Source organism: Orycteropus afer, unplaced genomic scaffold (assembly GCF_000298275.1).
Source record: "Orycteropus afer afer isolate SDZICR_OR568_19922 unplaced genomic scaffold, OryAfe1.0 scaffold00238, whole genome shotgun sequence".
Classification (NCBI taxonomy): Eukaryota; Metazoa; Chordata; class Mammalia; order Tubulidentata; family Orycteropodidae; genus Orycteropus; species Orycteropus afer.
In genome coordinates this window covers 3,104,427-3,121,892 of record NW_006921825.1, presented here as the reverse complement: position 1 = coordinate 3,121,892, position 17,466 = coordinate 3,104,427, and the positions used below count along the sequence as shown (strand labels likewise).

The 17,466-nt window shown below is 34.3% G+C and overlaps 1 protein-coding gene and 1 non-coding gene across 2 annotated transcripts in view; one reads left to right on the top strand and one right to left on the bottom strand.

Moving 5' to 3' along the window:
• Positions 1-17,466, bottom strand: part of TCERG1 (transcription elongation regulator 1) — a 74,086-nt gene that overhangs the window by 39,299 nt on the left and 17,321 nt on the right. The window contains exons 6-9 of the mRNA XM_007949117.1: positions 13,913-13,975; positions 12,626-12,826; positions 11,640-11,752; positions 10,620-10,708 (exon numbers count right to left, since the gene is read on the bottom strand). Of these exons, the coding sequence (XP_007947308.1) occupies positions 10,620-10,708; positions 11,640-11,752; positions 12,626-12,826; positions 13,913-13,975 (466 nt within the window). The remainder of the gene's footprint in view (positions 1-10,619; positions 10,709-11,639; positions 11,753-12,625; positions 12,827-13,912; positions 13,976-17,466) is intronic.
• Positions 8,874-8,980, top strand: LOC122150792. Its single transcript, XR_006163855.1, has one exon. It is a non-coding gene; the product is annotated as a U6 spliceosomal RNA (small nuclear RNA).

Sequence of the window (17,466 nt, the reverse complement as noted above, 5' to 3'; positions counted from 1 at the left end):
GTGAACTGCTGTATGAAAAGTGAATTTACTCTGTAAATCTTCACCCAAATCCTAAAAAAAAAATAAGATTAAAAAAAAAAAAAAAGGGAGAGAGGAGTTAAAAGGATCTCCAAATTTGTATGCAAATAGAGTACACCTTCTACATCTGTTTGCCAACCAATCCTTCCCTTTCTGTAGGTGCCACTATGCCTTTTGTTTTTGTTTAAAATAAAATTAGCAAGCAACCTTACCAAAATAATGGGGGTAGTGGGAGAGAGCAAGGTTCGTAAACAAATGTAGAAGGCACATATTATTTGCATAAAAATACAGTATATGGTCACAAGGTTTCCACATTTTACTTGAAGTGGGACAGTATTAACTCTAAGGAGAAGGGTTCAGTATGTATATTGTAATCCCTAGAGAAACAACTGGGAGCTCTGGTGGCATAGTGTCTAAGGCATCTGACTGCTAACCAGAAGGCTGGTGGTTCAAATCTACCAGACACTCCTCGGAAGGAAGACTGGGCAACCTACCTCTGCAGAGGTACGGCCTCAGAAATCCAAGGAGGGGTCACTATGAGTCAGAAATGACTCAATGCAGTGAGTTTGGTTTTTTGATTTTAGAGCAACAACTGGAAAAAAAAATAATGCAGAGAGGTATCACAAAAAACGCTAATAGATTAATGAAATGGAATGCTAAAAAAATATTCAAAATAATTCAAACAATTCAATAGAAGGGGAACTGAGGAGCCAAAAAATAAATAAATAAAGTAGAAAAGAGAAACAAAACAAAGAGTAGATCCAAATCCAACTAAATAAAAAATTACATTAAATGTTAATAGTTTAAACACTCCATTTAAAAAGCAAAGATTGATAAAATGGAGAAAAAAACAAGACCCTACTACAGACTGTCTATAAGAGACACATTTGAAATATAAAGACAGAAAGGGTAAAAGTAAATGGATGGAAAAAAGAGACACCATGCAAACAATGAGTTTAAGGAGAGAGGAGTGGCTATCTTAATAACAAAATAAAACAGACTTTAGGATAGAGTATTACTAGAGATACAGAAGGCCATTTCATAATGATACAGGGGACAATTCATCAGGAAGACACGAAAATTATAAAATATGCATGAGCCTAAGAACAGAGACTCGCAACTGATGAAGCAAGAATGAACCAAATTCAAGAATTAGAATACCCCACAATTATAAATTCCCAGGAACTGATATAAACCAAGCAGGCCCCCAAAAACAGAAAAACAAAAAAACAAACAAACAGTAAAGACATAGACAACCTGAACAACATTATCAAACTCTCTGATCTAACTAACATTTACAGAATGCTCCACCAACCACTGTAGAATACACAATCTTTTCATTTCCTTTCATGGTACTAAGATAGACCACACATATGCTAAGCAATGAAAAGTCTCAATAAACTTAAAATTATGAAATCATACTAAATAAGTACTCTTAGCTACAGCATTGCTTAGAAGCAAACTCTGAATACTTGTATTAGATAAGAGCTAAAAATAATGACCTAAGCATCTACCAAAAGAAACTAAAGAAAAATAAAGTAACGCTAAAGCAGAAGGAAACAATAAAGGGAAGAAATCAACTGAAAAATAAACAAAATCGAAACAGACACCCAGCCAAAGATGTTTCTGTTTTTTTTTAAAGAACAATACAATTAAACTTCTAGACTGACTGATCAAGAAAAAAAAAAAAAAGAGAGAGAACATAAATCACCAATTATCTGGAATGAAAAAGGAGCTACTACCACAGATTGTAAAGACATTTAAAGGTTATTAAGAGGATGATGTAAACAAGCTCATGCCAACAAATTCAACAACTGAGATGAAATAAATTCCTTCAAAAATGTAACTTAACAAAACTGACATAAGAAACAGAAAACATATGTAATGCTATAGCTACTAAAGAAGTATAATTTGTTATCAAAAGCCTTCCCAAACAGTAATACTCCAGCCCCAGATGGTTTCACTTGTTAATTCCACAAGGCATTAAGGAAAAAGTAACACCAATCTAACAAACTCAGAAAATAAAGCAGTAGAGCTCATCAATCATAACTCATTTTATGAAACCAGCTTAACCATAATTCCAAAATCCGACAAAGACATTACAAAAGAGAAAAACTACAGATTGATATCTCATGGAAATATAGATGCAAAATTATTTAATTAAAGTATTAGCAAATCAAGTATGTCAATATATAAAAATGTTAATACAGAATGACAAGTAATGTTTACCACAGAAATGCAGTCAGTTTAACACTCAAAATCAGTGTAAGTCACCATATTAAAAACATGAAGGAGAAAAATTAACTCATTTCAACAGATATAGATTTATAATAAAAACACTCTAATGCAGCCTGGTGAGACCCCTGAGAATAGTCCCTAGTTACCCTTCAGGTTTGGAACTGAACTCACTCCTATGGCTTGCAGCCAAACAACAGACAGGTAGATAGGATGAACATTTTATTTACATCAGGCAGATACACTCCTTAGAGTGATCAATCCTGGGAGAAAAGGACAGTGTTTGCACAGAGAGATAGCTTTGGATGGGATGGGGATAGGAACGATAGGGAACACTGTTAGATAGGTAAAGACAAGTATTGATTTGGGTGAAGGGAAGGGTAATGTACTACAAAGTGTGTGATCAACACAGTGGCACTGAGGAAGAGAAAGACACAGAGGTACAGACAACAAAGATACACTCGTTTACAAATACAATACTGTGTTATCAGTTATAACAAACATTAATCTATGGGTAAAGAGATGGGTAGACAGGCTGAATGATCAGGTATGTCTAGGCAATAAACCCATGACCATATATAAGACTGGAAGACAATATTTCTACATACATGTTTGTATGTGCTGTAACAATGTACAAATATATAATAGAGCTAACATGAAGCAAAGTTATGTTAACTTCTTGGCCACAGCCAACCACCCTGAGGGATGAGTCAGTATGACCTGCGGGCTCAGGACCATGGTTGCAGGGGACATCAAGCTCAATTGGCATAACATACTACACAAAAACATTGTTCTATGTCCTGCTTTGGTGAATAGTGAGTAGGGTCTTAAAAGCTTGCAAGCAGCCACCTAGATGCAACAATTGGTCTCTCCTTGTCCCGAACAAAGAAGAAATGAAGAAAATCAACAACGCATGGAAACAATTAGTCCAAGGGCTAGTAGACCATGCAATCCTTAGCCTATATGACTACTGAAACCAGAAAAACTAGATGGTGCCAGGCTACCACCATCAACCATTTGAAAAGCGATCAATGCAGAAGATTCTGGATAGAGTGGGAGAACAAGGTAGAACAAAATTCAAAATCATAAAAAAGGCAGAAACGCCAGGACCCTCAAGACTATGGCTCCTAGTTACCCTTCAGGCCTGGAACTGAACTCACTCCTGTGGCTTCCAGCCAAACAACAGACAGGCAGATAGAGTGAACATTTACATCAGGCAGATAACACTCCTTAGAGTAATCAATCTTGGGAGAACAGAATGGCAGTGTTTGCAAGGGAGATAACTTGGGGTGGGAGTCAGGGTGAGGGACAGGAATGCACAGGAAAGGAGGACACAGGGTAGAGGTAACTACAGGGAGGAAGTGGGAAGAGGGTTGTTACATTGTGGAGATTGCAGTCAATGTCATGAAATAAAATGTTATGAACTGCTGTATGGAAAAGGAATTTGCTCTGTAAACTGTCACCCAAATCAAAAATAAAAAGGAAAAGTAGGGAACTTCATTAAATTGATAAAGGGTACCAAGTGGAAAACTTAACAGTTAATATATCTGATAGCAAAATATTGAACTGTCTCCCCACTGATATCAGGAACAAGGCAAAAATACCCATTTCCACCTGTTCTATTTAGCACTTTACTAAAGGTTCTAGCCACTGCATTAAGAAGACAAAAAATAATAAAAGTATAAAAATCAGAAAAGAAGAAATAATGGTGCTTTTATCTACACATAAGATTGTTTACACAGGGAATCCCAGGAATCTACGAAACTGCTAAAATTGATAAATTTAGTAACATTCTAGGATGCAAGGTTAATATGTAAAAATCAATTTAACTCTTACATATTAACAGCAATTAACGGAAAATAATTTGTGTAAAAAAAAATACTTAATTTGCAATAGTACTGAAAAAATTTTTACAAAACCTAGCAAAGCATGACCAAGATTTTCACACTAAATGCTGCTGGAAATATTAAAGACTTAAATAAATGTAAAGATAAATTATGCTCATGGATTGGAATACTCAATATTGTGGAATACTCAACTTCATCTATAGATTCAGTGCAATCTCAATAAAAGCCTCAGTAGGCTTTTTTGGGGGATGAGGATAGAAAGTAACAAGCTTATTCTAAAGCTTACATAGAGATGCAAAGGATGTAAGTTACCTAAGGTTTTTTTGTTGTTGTTATTGTTTTTTTTTTAAGAGAACTTGAAGGACTCATGCTACTGTATTTCAAAACACTATAAAACTTCAGTAATGAAGACACTTTGGCATTGGTGAAAAGACAGAGATCAGTGGAACAGGGCACAATTCAAAAATAAGACTCACACAAGTGATTTATGACAAAGGCACAAAGACAATTCAACGGAAGAAAGTCTTCTCAACAAATGGTGCTTGGTCAACAAGCTAGCTGTAGAGGTAAAAATAATGAAAATGGACCCTTACATCATACCATATGTGAAAAATTAACTCAAAATCGATCAAAGACCTCAATGTAAAATCTAAAGCTATGAAACTTCCAGAGGAAAACAGAAAAAAAATCCTTGCAACAGCAGGATACACAAAATTTTCTTGACACACATAAAGCACAATTTGTAAAAGAAAAAATTGGCAGTTGGACCTCAAAGTTAAAAATTTTGCCTTCCAAACACAACAGTTATAAAAATGAAAAGGCAAAATCAGACTAGGGTAAAATATCCATGACATATTTGTTCATATGTTCTTAACCCACCATTCATGTGTCAGTTTGTCAAACTGTGGTGTCTTGCATGTTGCAGTGAGGCTGGAGGCTATGTCACTGGTATTTCAGACACCAGCAGGGTCACACATGGTAGACAGGTTTTGGCAGAGCTTCTAAACTAAGACATACTAGGAAGAATGAAGGGGCCATCCACTTCACTAAGAACTGGCCAGTAAAAACCTTATGAATAGCAGGGGAAGTTCTTACAGCTTTTTTCATAATCTATTTGCATGCTTTTCAACTTTTGGCTATTACAAAAAAATCTCCTATGAATATTCTTGTACAAGTCTTTATGCAGATGTATGTTATTGTTTCTCTTGGGTAAGTACCTAAGGGAGGGATAGTTAAAAACTGAAAACCCAAATGTTCATCAACAGGTGAACAGATAAAAAATTATGGTGTATTAATACAAAGGTATGCTACTCAGCAATAAAAAAGAAACTAATGATACACACAACACAGATTAATCTCAAAATCATTACTGCTACACAAAAGAAAGTAGGCAAGCCAGTCACATAAGGCCACATATTGTATGAATCCATTTATATGAAATATCCAGAATATATAAATCTATAAAGAAAGTATATTAGTGGTTGCCTAGGGTTGGAGAAAAGTACAATTAATATTCTCAGCCACTAACCAAAAGTTTGGACGTTTGAGTCCACTCAGAAAGGCCTGATGATCTAGTTTCAAAAAATCAGGCTCTGAAAATGCTACAAAAGCACAGTTTTACTCTCCACCCATGGAGTCACCATGAGTCAGAATCAACTCAATGGCACCTGGTGCTGGTAGAGACAGGGTTGGAGAAGTTGGGGAAGGGACTATTAATGGGCATGGGGTTTCTTTTGAGGATAATCAAAATATTCTAAAATGGACTGTTGTGACGGCTGCACAACTGTGAATATATTAAAAATCATTAAACCATACACTTTAAATGGATAAATTGTATGGTTTGTGAACTCTATCTCAATAAAGCTGTTACACTGGGGGGAGGGGAAAGCTAGCCAAAAAGTACTGGTAGTAGTTCCCAACTTACAATATACTCAAGTCATGACAAACTTTTGACTGTCAGTGTATCTGGAACACTAAGAGGAAGTTATAGGAAACTGCATGCAGGGAACATGGAAAAAATTGCTGAGTTATGCGAATACATGCTACACACTATACATTGATCAGGATAATATGAAAGAGATCAGTGGAAAAACTGTCCATATAGTAATAATGCTGAATTTACAACTTCATATTAAAACAAACAAACAACAACATCAAAAAAAAAACGAAGCTCACTGCTGTTGAGTAGGATCCGACTCATAGCGACCCCTCCTGGGGTTTCCAAGGCAGTATCTCTACGGAAGCAGATTGCCCAACCTTCCTTCCAGGAGTGGCTGGTAGGTTTGAATTGCCAGCCTTCTGTTTAGCAGTCAAATGCCTTCGGCACTAAGCCACCAGACGAGATTATAGATCATGAAGAAGGAAAATTAACAGATCAAGACCCAACTGATTTTGAAGAGGAAAGAAATGCTGAAGGAAGAAATCATGAGAAAAAGAAGAGGGAAATTGCCAAAAAAAATTTCACAGTGAAAGGATTAGCTAGAGTTTTTTCTAAATTAAATCAGGAGCTTCAGGTGCTTTAAAACATGGAGTCAAGTGCTGACCTCTTTGCTGAAATCAACACGTAGATTTGGGAAGCAGTGAGATTTTACTGCAAAATATATGAAGAAAAAAATAAAAGGAACATACAGACAAATTTCACCAATTTTCTGATTAGAAACACCATCGTTACCAGGGAAAAGCCAGATGATCCAGAACCTTCCACAAGTGGAGTTAGTACAGTAACTGACAAAATGCCAGTATCATCCAACTCTTCATCATTGGACTTAAAATTTTATGCATTTTATGTATTAAAATGTATCTGTAGATTTATAGGTAATCTTGCCAACTCCCAAAGACAAATAAACATCAGATTTATAAAGATGCTGATAATAAAAAGCAGTAATAATGAAAGTTTAATAAAAGAAAATGAGGTATTCAACTTACATTAGAACTGACTTATGACACAGTCATCAAATGGAAACCTGTTCTAAGTCGGGAACTACCTGTACATACCATCTGATTCTTGAAATAAAATTCTAGAATAGGTAATCTATAATAGAAAAAAGAGTGATGCTTGGAGGCAGGAACAGAGGAAGGTATGGACTACAAAGGAACACAAGGAAACTTCTGGAGGTAATAGAAATGTTACCTTAATACAGTAATGCCAAACCAACCTACTGCCAGTCAAGTCAAATCTGATTCAAAGCAACCCTGTAAGACAGAGAACTGCTCCACAGTTTCCAAGGCTGTAGATCTTTGTGGAAGCAAAATGCCTCACCTTTCTCCTGTGCCGAGCATTTTAACCACTGTGCCACAAAGTCTCCATTTTTTATATGGCAATGAACTTTTTTTTCTGGCAATGAACTTTTAAATATATGCATCTTATTACTTGAAGAAAATATATACCTCTAAACTCAAACTCTTTTTTGTGAAAATGATGGAGTAGATGTAATCTTTTGTTATGGAATCCAATCAAAAGCTAAGGTTTACTGATCCTAGGGTATACAAAATGCTTCTATATTTGACCTCCTTTTACCATTTTCTTTTTAAAAGGAGGAAGGGAAGGAAAATGTTATATATTTTTTTTCAAGTATGCAGTATAGAATTCTCTTTAAGAATTTCCTTTACAATTATCCTGAGATACTTGTGTTCATCTTAAGCTGTCAGATCCCTAACTTTATTCGTGAAAAAGAACTGAGTCAAAATTTTTCATGCCAGTTTCTAAACACTGCTTGATCTATATTAACAGAAGTCAAATACTTTAATATGGAGATGATATTCTACCAAATCATGCTGCCTTCAAAATACCTTAAGTGTGCCGATATAGATCTCCAAAAACAGTCATAAAAATTCTCTGTTGAGGTAAGCCCTCTAGTGGTAAACATTGAGTGACAAGCTGTCATGACATTACCAGAATTAATAGAAACAATGTACAAAAATTCTACAACTTTTAATTCTTTCATATTGTAGTTTTATAAGGTCACGTTTTATTTTATAATAATAAACAAACACATACACACACACACACACAATTTACTGAAATCTTGGCCTTTACCCCAGACTAGGCAAGCAACCAAAGAGCAGTAGATTCTGACAATTTGGCATCTAAGAGTATGTGGCTGCTTTAGGAGAAGGAAGCACTGACCAATATGGGAGGTATTATACAAAAGACTTACCTATAAAAGACTAAACACAACTTTATGGGTACTGCGCAACTTCATACAGGTACCTTGGCATAGAAATGCAGCTTGCTTTTTTATAATCTAGGAGCTGTGGTAGCATTGTGCCTAAGGCATTTGACTGCTAACCAAAAGGCTGGTGGTACAAACCCAGCAGCCACTCCTCGGAAGAAAGATTGGGCAATCTACTTCCGTAGAGATACTACCTCGGAAACCCAAGGAGGGGTCACTATGGGTTGGAAACAACTTGAAGGCAGTGAGTTAGGTTTTTTGTTTTGTTTTGTTTTAATAATCTGGGCCCATTCAATCAGAACTGAGCCCCAGCAAACTAAAAGAAAAAAGTAAAAGCCTACCTAAGGTAAAGGGAATTCAGAAGCCAGAGAAAGTGGGATCAGATGGAGTACCAAATTTAAGACAAATGCTAACTGAGACAGGTAAAACAGAGCTACGTAATAACCCTTAAAGAGATTCAAGTGTAGTGAAAACACAGAAGAACACTTACAAAACTTAAAAAGATGATTTTCCGAACTAAAATAGTCTGACTAGAAAAAATGAAGATGATGGCCACTACCACACCTGAATTAGTCCTGATTAGAAGTAGTTGATTTAAAAGGTGCTTACTTCAGCAGCACATATACTAAAACGGGAATGATACAGAGAAGATTAGCACGGCCCTTGCATAAGAATGTTACGCAAATTCATAAAGCATCCCATATTTAAAAAAAAAAAGAAGAAGAAATAAGTTAAAGATATATAGATATATCACTAAAAAAATTTTAAAAAATACGGAGTATAGTATAGCCAAAGGACCTAACTTGCAAATTACAGATAATCCAGAAGGGGAAAAAAAAGGCAGATGAAGAGAAACAATAACTCTAAAAGAAAATTTTGCTAATCTGGACAGAGATCCGAGTCTGAAAATTAATAATGCCCACCAGGGTCAACTGGAGTGAAAAAAACTTGGGGGAGGGGAGTGTCATGCATGCAAGTGGTGCTTTCTCACCTATAATAGTTTAAAGAAATTACAAACCATGAATATAATCTTTGACTTTGGAATCAAATAAGTATCTGCCATAATTCATAATTATTAAACAAAATGAACAGCATATCAAGTTGGTAGTATAACTATATACAAAACAACAACTCTAAATGACTTTAAAACACAATAATTTGATTATACATCCCTAGTAGAATATATAAGGTGCTCTGATGGCACAGTGGATAAGGCATTTGGCTGCTAACCAAGTCAGCAGTTCAAACCCACCAGCTGCTCCATGAAGGAAGATGGGGCAATCTACAGCCTCAGAAACCCAATGGAGGTTGTTGTAAGTAGGAAATGACTCAATGGCAGTGAGTTTGGTTTTTTGGAATAGAATACACATGAAACAAAGAAGAGAACTGAAAAAGAAAACTTTAAACTGTCCACTGGGGGAAAAATTGCCACTGACTGAAAACCACTAATGTAGACAATCATCATCATCAGTGGATGCTACTGTCACAAAAAAATGAGACAACTAGGTACATCCTGAGGAACATGCACAGTATCATTTATGTGATTACAAGAACTAATCTTGCCAAAAAGATCAAATCTGTATCTGATCACACCTCTAGATCTACTTGCTAGTTTCAGAGTTCCAAAGGAGGAACTTACTGAACAGGACCAAAGGGATGCAATAACAGATGTGAGACTGTGTAGACAAATATATTGTCTCTAGGACAAAGATATTTATTTCTTCAATAGCAAAACAAGAGGGGACAGGAAAAGTATTTGGAAGGAAATCTATACTTGATGAGCACTCAAGAGCCAAACAAACTCATGGCGGTATATGTGGATTCTATGAGTTAAATGAGCTACAGCAGGAGAGGCGGCACTGATGTGGGGAAGGGAAGGTATGGGAAAACTAAGCAAAAGAAGACAAAGTAGACTGTTCAGCATTTAATAAAAAGAATTAAATAATTTCACATAGCTCTTTAAATGTAACCACGTGTGTGTATATGTGCATATACACATATAACATAATAATACATATGTATATATACATAACAACATATTTTGTAAATGTTAGAAAAATAAATAAAAAGTAAAGTAATGACCTCGAATAAGAGTCAGGTCTGCAATTACGAATGACAAGGAGAGTACCAGGAAGCATGCAACAACTGGGTTTTAGGTCTGAATACCTTAACGTAACAAGTAAGAACCAAAATATGTAGTAGTAAAAAGTATGCATCAAAACATACATTTGATATATACATTTTAAAAATACTTTCCCTTCTACAGAATAAACTATGTAACAATCAAGTACAACACTATGGAGACAAAAATTTAAAAACCCAAACAATTCACTGATTAAATACCTACCAAGGAGTACCAGGAATAGGTGTAGTAGCTACTGGCTTTGCCTTCTGGGCAGCCTTTTCTTCTTCAGTCATCTCCTCTTCTTTGGGCTCCTATGAAATATTACTTCCATTTAAATTATATCATAAAACTTTAACTGGCTATTCCACAAATAAAACATCACTATAAATCCCTCAAAGTGCAACCTATATAAGGTCTGTTACTGGAATGGGGAGGAGAAGCTCAAGTCTTACTGTAGGAACTTCTAAGGAAGTTCTAAATACTTGCCCCTAGATAAAGCCTAAGGAGGCTTGATAGCACAAACATTTAAGTGTCTGGTTGCTAACCAAAAAGTTGGTGGTTTGAACCCACCCAGCAGCTCTGAAGACCTGGCGATTTGCTTCCACAAAGATTACAGCCAAGAAAACTATGGGTTGCTACAAGTCAAAATTTATTCCATAGCAAAGACCCTAATTCCACAATAGCAGAACCTAGCAGCAGCAACTGGCCTTATCTCACAGACTCACTGACCATTTGCTTAATAGTATCGAGAACTTTAGCATAGAAAATTAGATGAGTCTTCTTCATTTTGTTTCTTATTGATGCTAACTTTCCTATTAATGAAGCAGGACAACCACTAGTCCCTAATGAAATTAAAGGAAGCTTCCAAAAAGAAGAGTTTTTTTTAGGGTTATAGGGGCACATTCCATGTAGGAGAGGACAGACAATATACAACCAATAGTCCCCAAATATGAAATTCATTTATAATTGTAACATGTACCAGTCTAGATGTCAGGAGACTGGAGATCAGGTCCAGGCTCTGGTCCAAGGCCTTTTCTTTCTATGGGCCTCAGTTTAGTATAAGAAGCAATTTAGTGAAATTTTCAAAGAAAAACTGAATTAGAAACTTCAAGGTATCTTAAAATTCCAGAGATCAAATTTATGACAATTATCTAAAAATATATCAAATAAATTTTCATTTACAAGTAAACTATACCAGACAATTAATGCTAGCTCCCTGGTTAATTGGCCATGGCCCTTTACCTCCTTTATCTCCTTTATAGGCTCTTCTTTAGGATCCTCTTCCTCTGTCTCCATTGGCAACGGTTCTTCAGAGGGTTCTTTGATTGGCTCTTTAATCTTCTCTTCCAATTTTTCTATTAAAAAATTAAGATGTCACTCACTGATTTTAATATAATTTTCTAAGAATTTTTAGAAATAAAGCACTTATGAAAATTCAATTTGTAGTTATTAACCATAAAAATAAAATGCCCTTCCTAGTGATAGCTTTTTGGATCCAATGCAATGCTCAACTTAAAATACTTTGCTTTACCAAAGGAAGAACTACCTTTAGAGAAAACTACTTGAACTTTAAAGTGATAGAAAGTCTTCCAGATCACTCATATTTCATTTGTAGCAATCACTCATTTTACTAAAAGGGATATTAAGATGCTTAGAAGTCACCTTCATCCAAGACTCTAAGGCCCTAAATATTTTCTTCAGAACCCATACAATGTACACATTCCTTCCTGATCAATACTACTAGTCTCAACAAGGATAATAATAATGATATAATTCCTCACACTATATATATATATATATATTTCTCTAGATCAACAAAATAATGCTAAACACATAAGTAGAAGAAGCCTTGGTACCACAATGGTTAAACATTTGGCTGCTAACCAGAAAGTCTGCAGCTTGAACCTACCAACTGCTCTGTGGGAGAAAGATGAGGTAGTCTGCTTCCATAAAGATTTACAGCCTTGGAAACTGTGGGGACAGTTCTACTCTGTCCTATAAGGTGAGAGAGAATCGACTTGATGGCAACAGGTTTTTATGTTGGTTTGTACATAAATAGAGTAATTGGCTTTCAAAACAAATATATATTATCAATTCAGAAAAAAACTAGAATTATGTAATTAGAAAATCTTTCAAAAGCGTTAAAAAAGAATTAACTTAGAATTTCAAATAGCATTTTATTTATAATATCATAGTTCATATTCCCTCCTAAGTCATTACAACTATACCTTTTTCCTTTAGTTCTTGAGGTTTTTCCCAGGTTGATTCTAATGTCCTATTATTATAATAATATGTCTTTCCATCTGCTGTCTTATATTCAGTCCACTCAGAAACTGCTGTTGCTCCAGCTAAGGTAGCAGGTGAAGCTGCAATAGCAACCTGGGGATGTATCATGGGTACAATAGGAGGGGCCATTCCTGGCAAAACACCTAAAAGAAGAAGAAGAAAAAGTTAGATACAAGTATCAAATTGAAATACAAAATAAAACTTTAAAATATAAGCTTAAATCTTTCTATTAAATGTTCTAGTCAAAACTGAGTCAGTTTGAACAAAAAGAAATCATATAAAAAGGTGATTTAAATATTACTTAGTTCTATTTTCCTGGTGTTTTCGTTCTAATGTTTAAATTTGGTTAGCCTCAGAAATTCAACCCAAGTACCTTAAGAACTGTCAAAAACTTGGGTCTCACTGATCACAAAGTCTCAGTATACTAAATTATAAAAATTATGACATGTTCTCTACTTATGAAGAGAAATATACTTTTGTAAATATAATTTCTCAAATTTTTATAAAATCAAGTATACTACCAAATAAGTGTATCTGAGTATTTCCTGAGGCAAAATTACTTTCCAGTTAACACACCTAAGAAAATATATGACTAAAATTCTCGGTTTTAAAGTAAATAATTGAGTTCATCAAATCTCTTTAATGTACTGTTTAAGTCAAATAGCCCTATAAACTATTTAAGTTAGTTTATTCTTTTCCTAAAAGGAAACAGAGCTGCTTCTATTTTTTAAAAGGCAATCCAAAGTTTTTATTTTCATTTACAAACTCGTACTATAAAATAAATACAGTAGTTACCTTACTTCAGTAACTTTAAAATATAAATTTATACTGTACACAAAAATATTCACACACATATACTCACTAGCATGCAAGCATAATCACATCACTTTACACATGGAAATGATTTTTTTATATTTAACTTAAAAACACATCAAAAAATAAAATGTTATGAATATGAGAATGAAGTTGTTTACACTTATTACATAAATTAAGATATAAAGTGATCTGACCTTATTTGCTTTTGTGAACCAAAGAAACTACTACTACAGGCAATTGGGAAAATTAAGTGTTGGCCAAATATAGCAACTGCATTTATACTGCTCGTTATAAAGAAAAATATAAAAAAATCCACTCACTTGGGCAAAATAAATAAATAAAAGGATAAACAACAACATTCACTACCATGCCAACTTACAGACAAAACAAACTAAGATGGTTTTAAAAATTACCGGTCTTGGTGGTAGCGACTGTCTTTACATACGGGCAGCTGACTATTTGCATCATTGCTACACCTGTAAAATGGATAAGCAAGCATACGTTGGAAAGCTGCCATTGTATGTCAGCTACCACTGGGATTCAGGGAAATAATTTACCACTACAATTTAGACCGCTATTTCCAATGAAAAAGACCAAGAACTGAGTAAAATTTCTTTTTGCTTTACATTTTATGGGAAGTGGTGCCAAATCCAATACTAATTCTAAATTACAGCATCAATTACCTTTTTATCAAACCAGCTATGCCAACATTTGAAGGAGTCTCAGGAGTTTAAATTTAAAAAAGCAAAGCCCCTTCATTATATATACCTAGTAAGTTCTCATGTGGGGCATTTTGCCACAGGTCATCCAACCCATGCTGCGATTGCTTAGATACCAGTGAAAGGCAGATGCAGCATGACATTGACAAAATATTCATCTTTTCGTACACTGCTGCTAAATTGAACTACATACAGGAGCTGAAGCATCAGCATCAACCACAACCATGCAGAATAGCTAAGAAAAAGACAGAACAAAGAAGGGTAGAAAAGAAAGGAAGATTATCAAGTATGAGATGGATTTAAATATTCCAGAAGAGGAGGGCAGCAACTGAACTAATGATAAAATATCCAGGTTTAGTGCCTGCTCTACAGAACCCATGGGGTCAGTATACTGTGGCGGCAGACTAAAACAAGAAAAACGTAGTCCCTTTAAAATCCCTTAATAACTACTGGGACCTTTGGCTGCAGAAATCTCTATCATTTAAACTAGTTAAAGGAAATTATATACAGTTGTTAGAAGAATGAAGACTCAAAATAATGCACTGCAATGATGATTTTAAAAACAGAGTAAGAAAAAGTTGGAAAACTAAGACTGATTGAGAAAATTCAAAATTGAAGATGAATTTTAAAAAAAAATTAAAGGAAAAGGCCAAAGGTGAAGAAAGGGTAGGAGAAATAATTTCTACTTTTTGGCTGAAAAAACTAAACTTGGTTTGGTACCCAGAAGAATTAAAAACAGTAACAGTAATAAAAATTTTCCCCACCCACTAAACGACAGGGAAAATTTTCCTAATTCAGAGACTAAAATTAAACCCTTTGATTTGTAAATAATGTAATTATGTTCACTCACTCACACACAAGAATAATGCCAATTTTTGAAAAGAGTTTTCTTAACTATTTTAAACAAAGATTAAAGCTAAACTGCCTATTAATTCTGAACACTGGTTCACATAAGTGTGCTGAATAGTTACATATGTAGTTTTATTGTCCCTAATGAGTAAAGAAAACAACTGAAAAATCCATTAGGCTAAGAAAGTTATAGTATGTATTAAGTTAGTAAATACTACCATCTGTAGGATCACTGAACTTATTAAGCCAGCACTAAAAACTCAATTCTTAAAAACATATGAACTCTGTTCTCAAAGTTTGTTCTCTAAAATCATCCTCCAATAAATAAACACACAAATTAAAGAGAATAAAACAAAATCTACTAATATGTGGGCTTAACTGCCATTGTCAAATTCAACTAAGGCAACAATGAACTCTTTCGACTATCAACATACAGACCATACTAAAAGGTCATGTATGTTTCTTCTCATGCTAAAAGAATAAACCTAAGGATTTTTCTTGGTGATTACACGCATATCATGAAGACTCACAAAATAACCACACATCCAAATTTTTCATCTTTATTTTTTTTAAAGGAGCATTTGTTTTTCTTGTGTCCTCAAAATATGTTCTATTAAGCAAGTAGAAAATTCCACTAAGTATTCTAGTTAATCCTGATGTTACTGACAGTAACTTTCCTAAAATTCCAAGTATGATGAAGGTAGAAATACTATAATCCTAATTCATTATCTCCAATATCCACCTCTTATTTCTGTATTTACCCAATTCTTCAATTCCTTTCCCTCATCTAGTTTGACTATCCATTGCTTAATCATTCTCACTGGAGCCAGACAATATTATTTCAAACAGAAGTTAAGGCTCCCAGATAAATTACATTAAATCCATCCTATTCATCTTGCTGCCAAGTTGAAATAAAGAAGGCAAAATAGAGAGAAATGGATCACAATGTGCATGAAACCTAAGGAAGACATGAGGAGAAAAACAACTCTTCTTTTTCTTTCTTTTTCACTAACGCATCTTGGAGGACTGAATTAAAAGGGAAAACGAGAAAAAATGAGTATTAATATCAAAAATTCCTTAAATATAAACAAATATAAGTATCAAAGATGTCTCTGTTACTACTAGCTGCTTCTCCAAAATATCTTGGATAAAATCTTACAGAGTATCTAAATTCTCTTCCAACAGACCACAAAATGTCATTAGTAGCTGCCATTTACTACCAAACATTTCACTGATACCACTTCATTTGATGATCCAAATAGTCATCACCACCTGTTTAAAATTTTTTAATAGGGGTGAAGATCAGGGAAGACCATGACATCAAACTGCAGCTATAGCTGGAAGAATTTTATTGTGACAGAGTTCTACTTGCTATAGAAATGAGTTCCAGTACTGACCTTTCATTCACAGTTGAACCTCTAAAACAATGTAAGTTATTTTAGATGATACCCTTTCAAATATCTGAGAAGTTATCATCCTACCTCTCAGTCTTCCCTGCAGAATTAACAATCCCAACACTCCTAATCACTTGATTTCAGGATTTAGTCTTAATACTATTCTTGATCTTACTGGAGACTAAAATTGGAGCAAAAAGTAGAAACAATGAATGTTAATATATTCCTCATTTATCATGTAATTTTCTCTAAAAAGTGTATGTAAAGGGTAAAATATCCAGCTTTTTGTCTTAAAGAGATAGTCCTTAGTTTTAGAGAAAGTATTTTTGGTTTTTTTCTTACTTTTAAATTATTTGAGTTTCTGAAATATCACATACTGCAATTTTTAATTATCTAACATTTTATCAACAATGTGTAAAAGGTTTTTCTGCCAAAAACTTTTTAATTTTTTGTTTTTTTCTTACATGAGTAGTATCTGAGAGTGTTTCTTTAAAATGGTCACAAGGAAAAACACAACTAGGGCAACAGTGATGCTATATCACACCCTGTTCTCAAAAAGAAACTAGAAAACTGGCAATGATAAACAATGAAAGGAATATGAAATTGGGAGACAAACCTAAGTTCTATTTATCTGTACTACTAACTAGCTCTATGATCTTGGCTCTTCTACAGTATTAACAGTTTCATCTATAACACAAGGAGAATGGGTCAAGGATACCTTACAGGGATAAAATTCATTCATTTTAAATATGCTTGACAACAGCAAATGCATTCAAATTAGGAATGTTCAACACTATGACTTAATCCCTACAGAAAGAATTCCATTCCACAATGTTTTAGTTCCTTCTCTAGTCTTAAAATTATTTCCTCTAAGACAATTAAAAATGAATTCACCATAATTACGTATTAAAACTTTTTATCAGTACATGTAAAATTTTACTTCACCATCGTTACAAAGGAAGCTTCTGGTTTCTGTTGTATATGAATTGTTTATAATTCAATGAT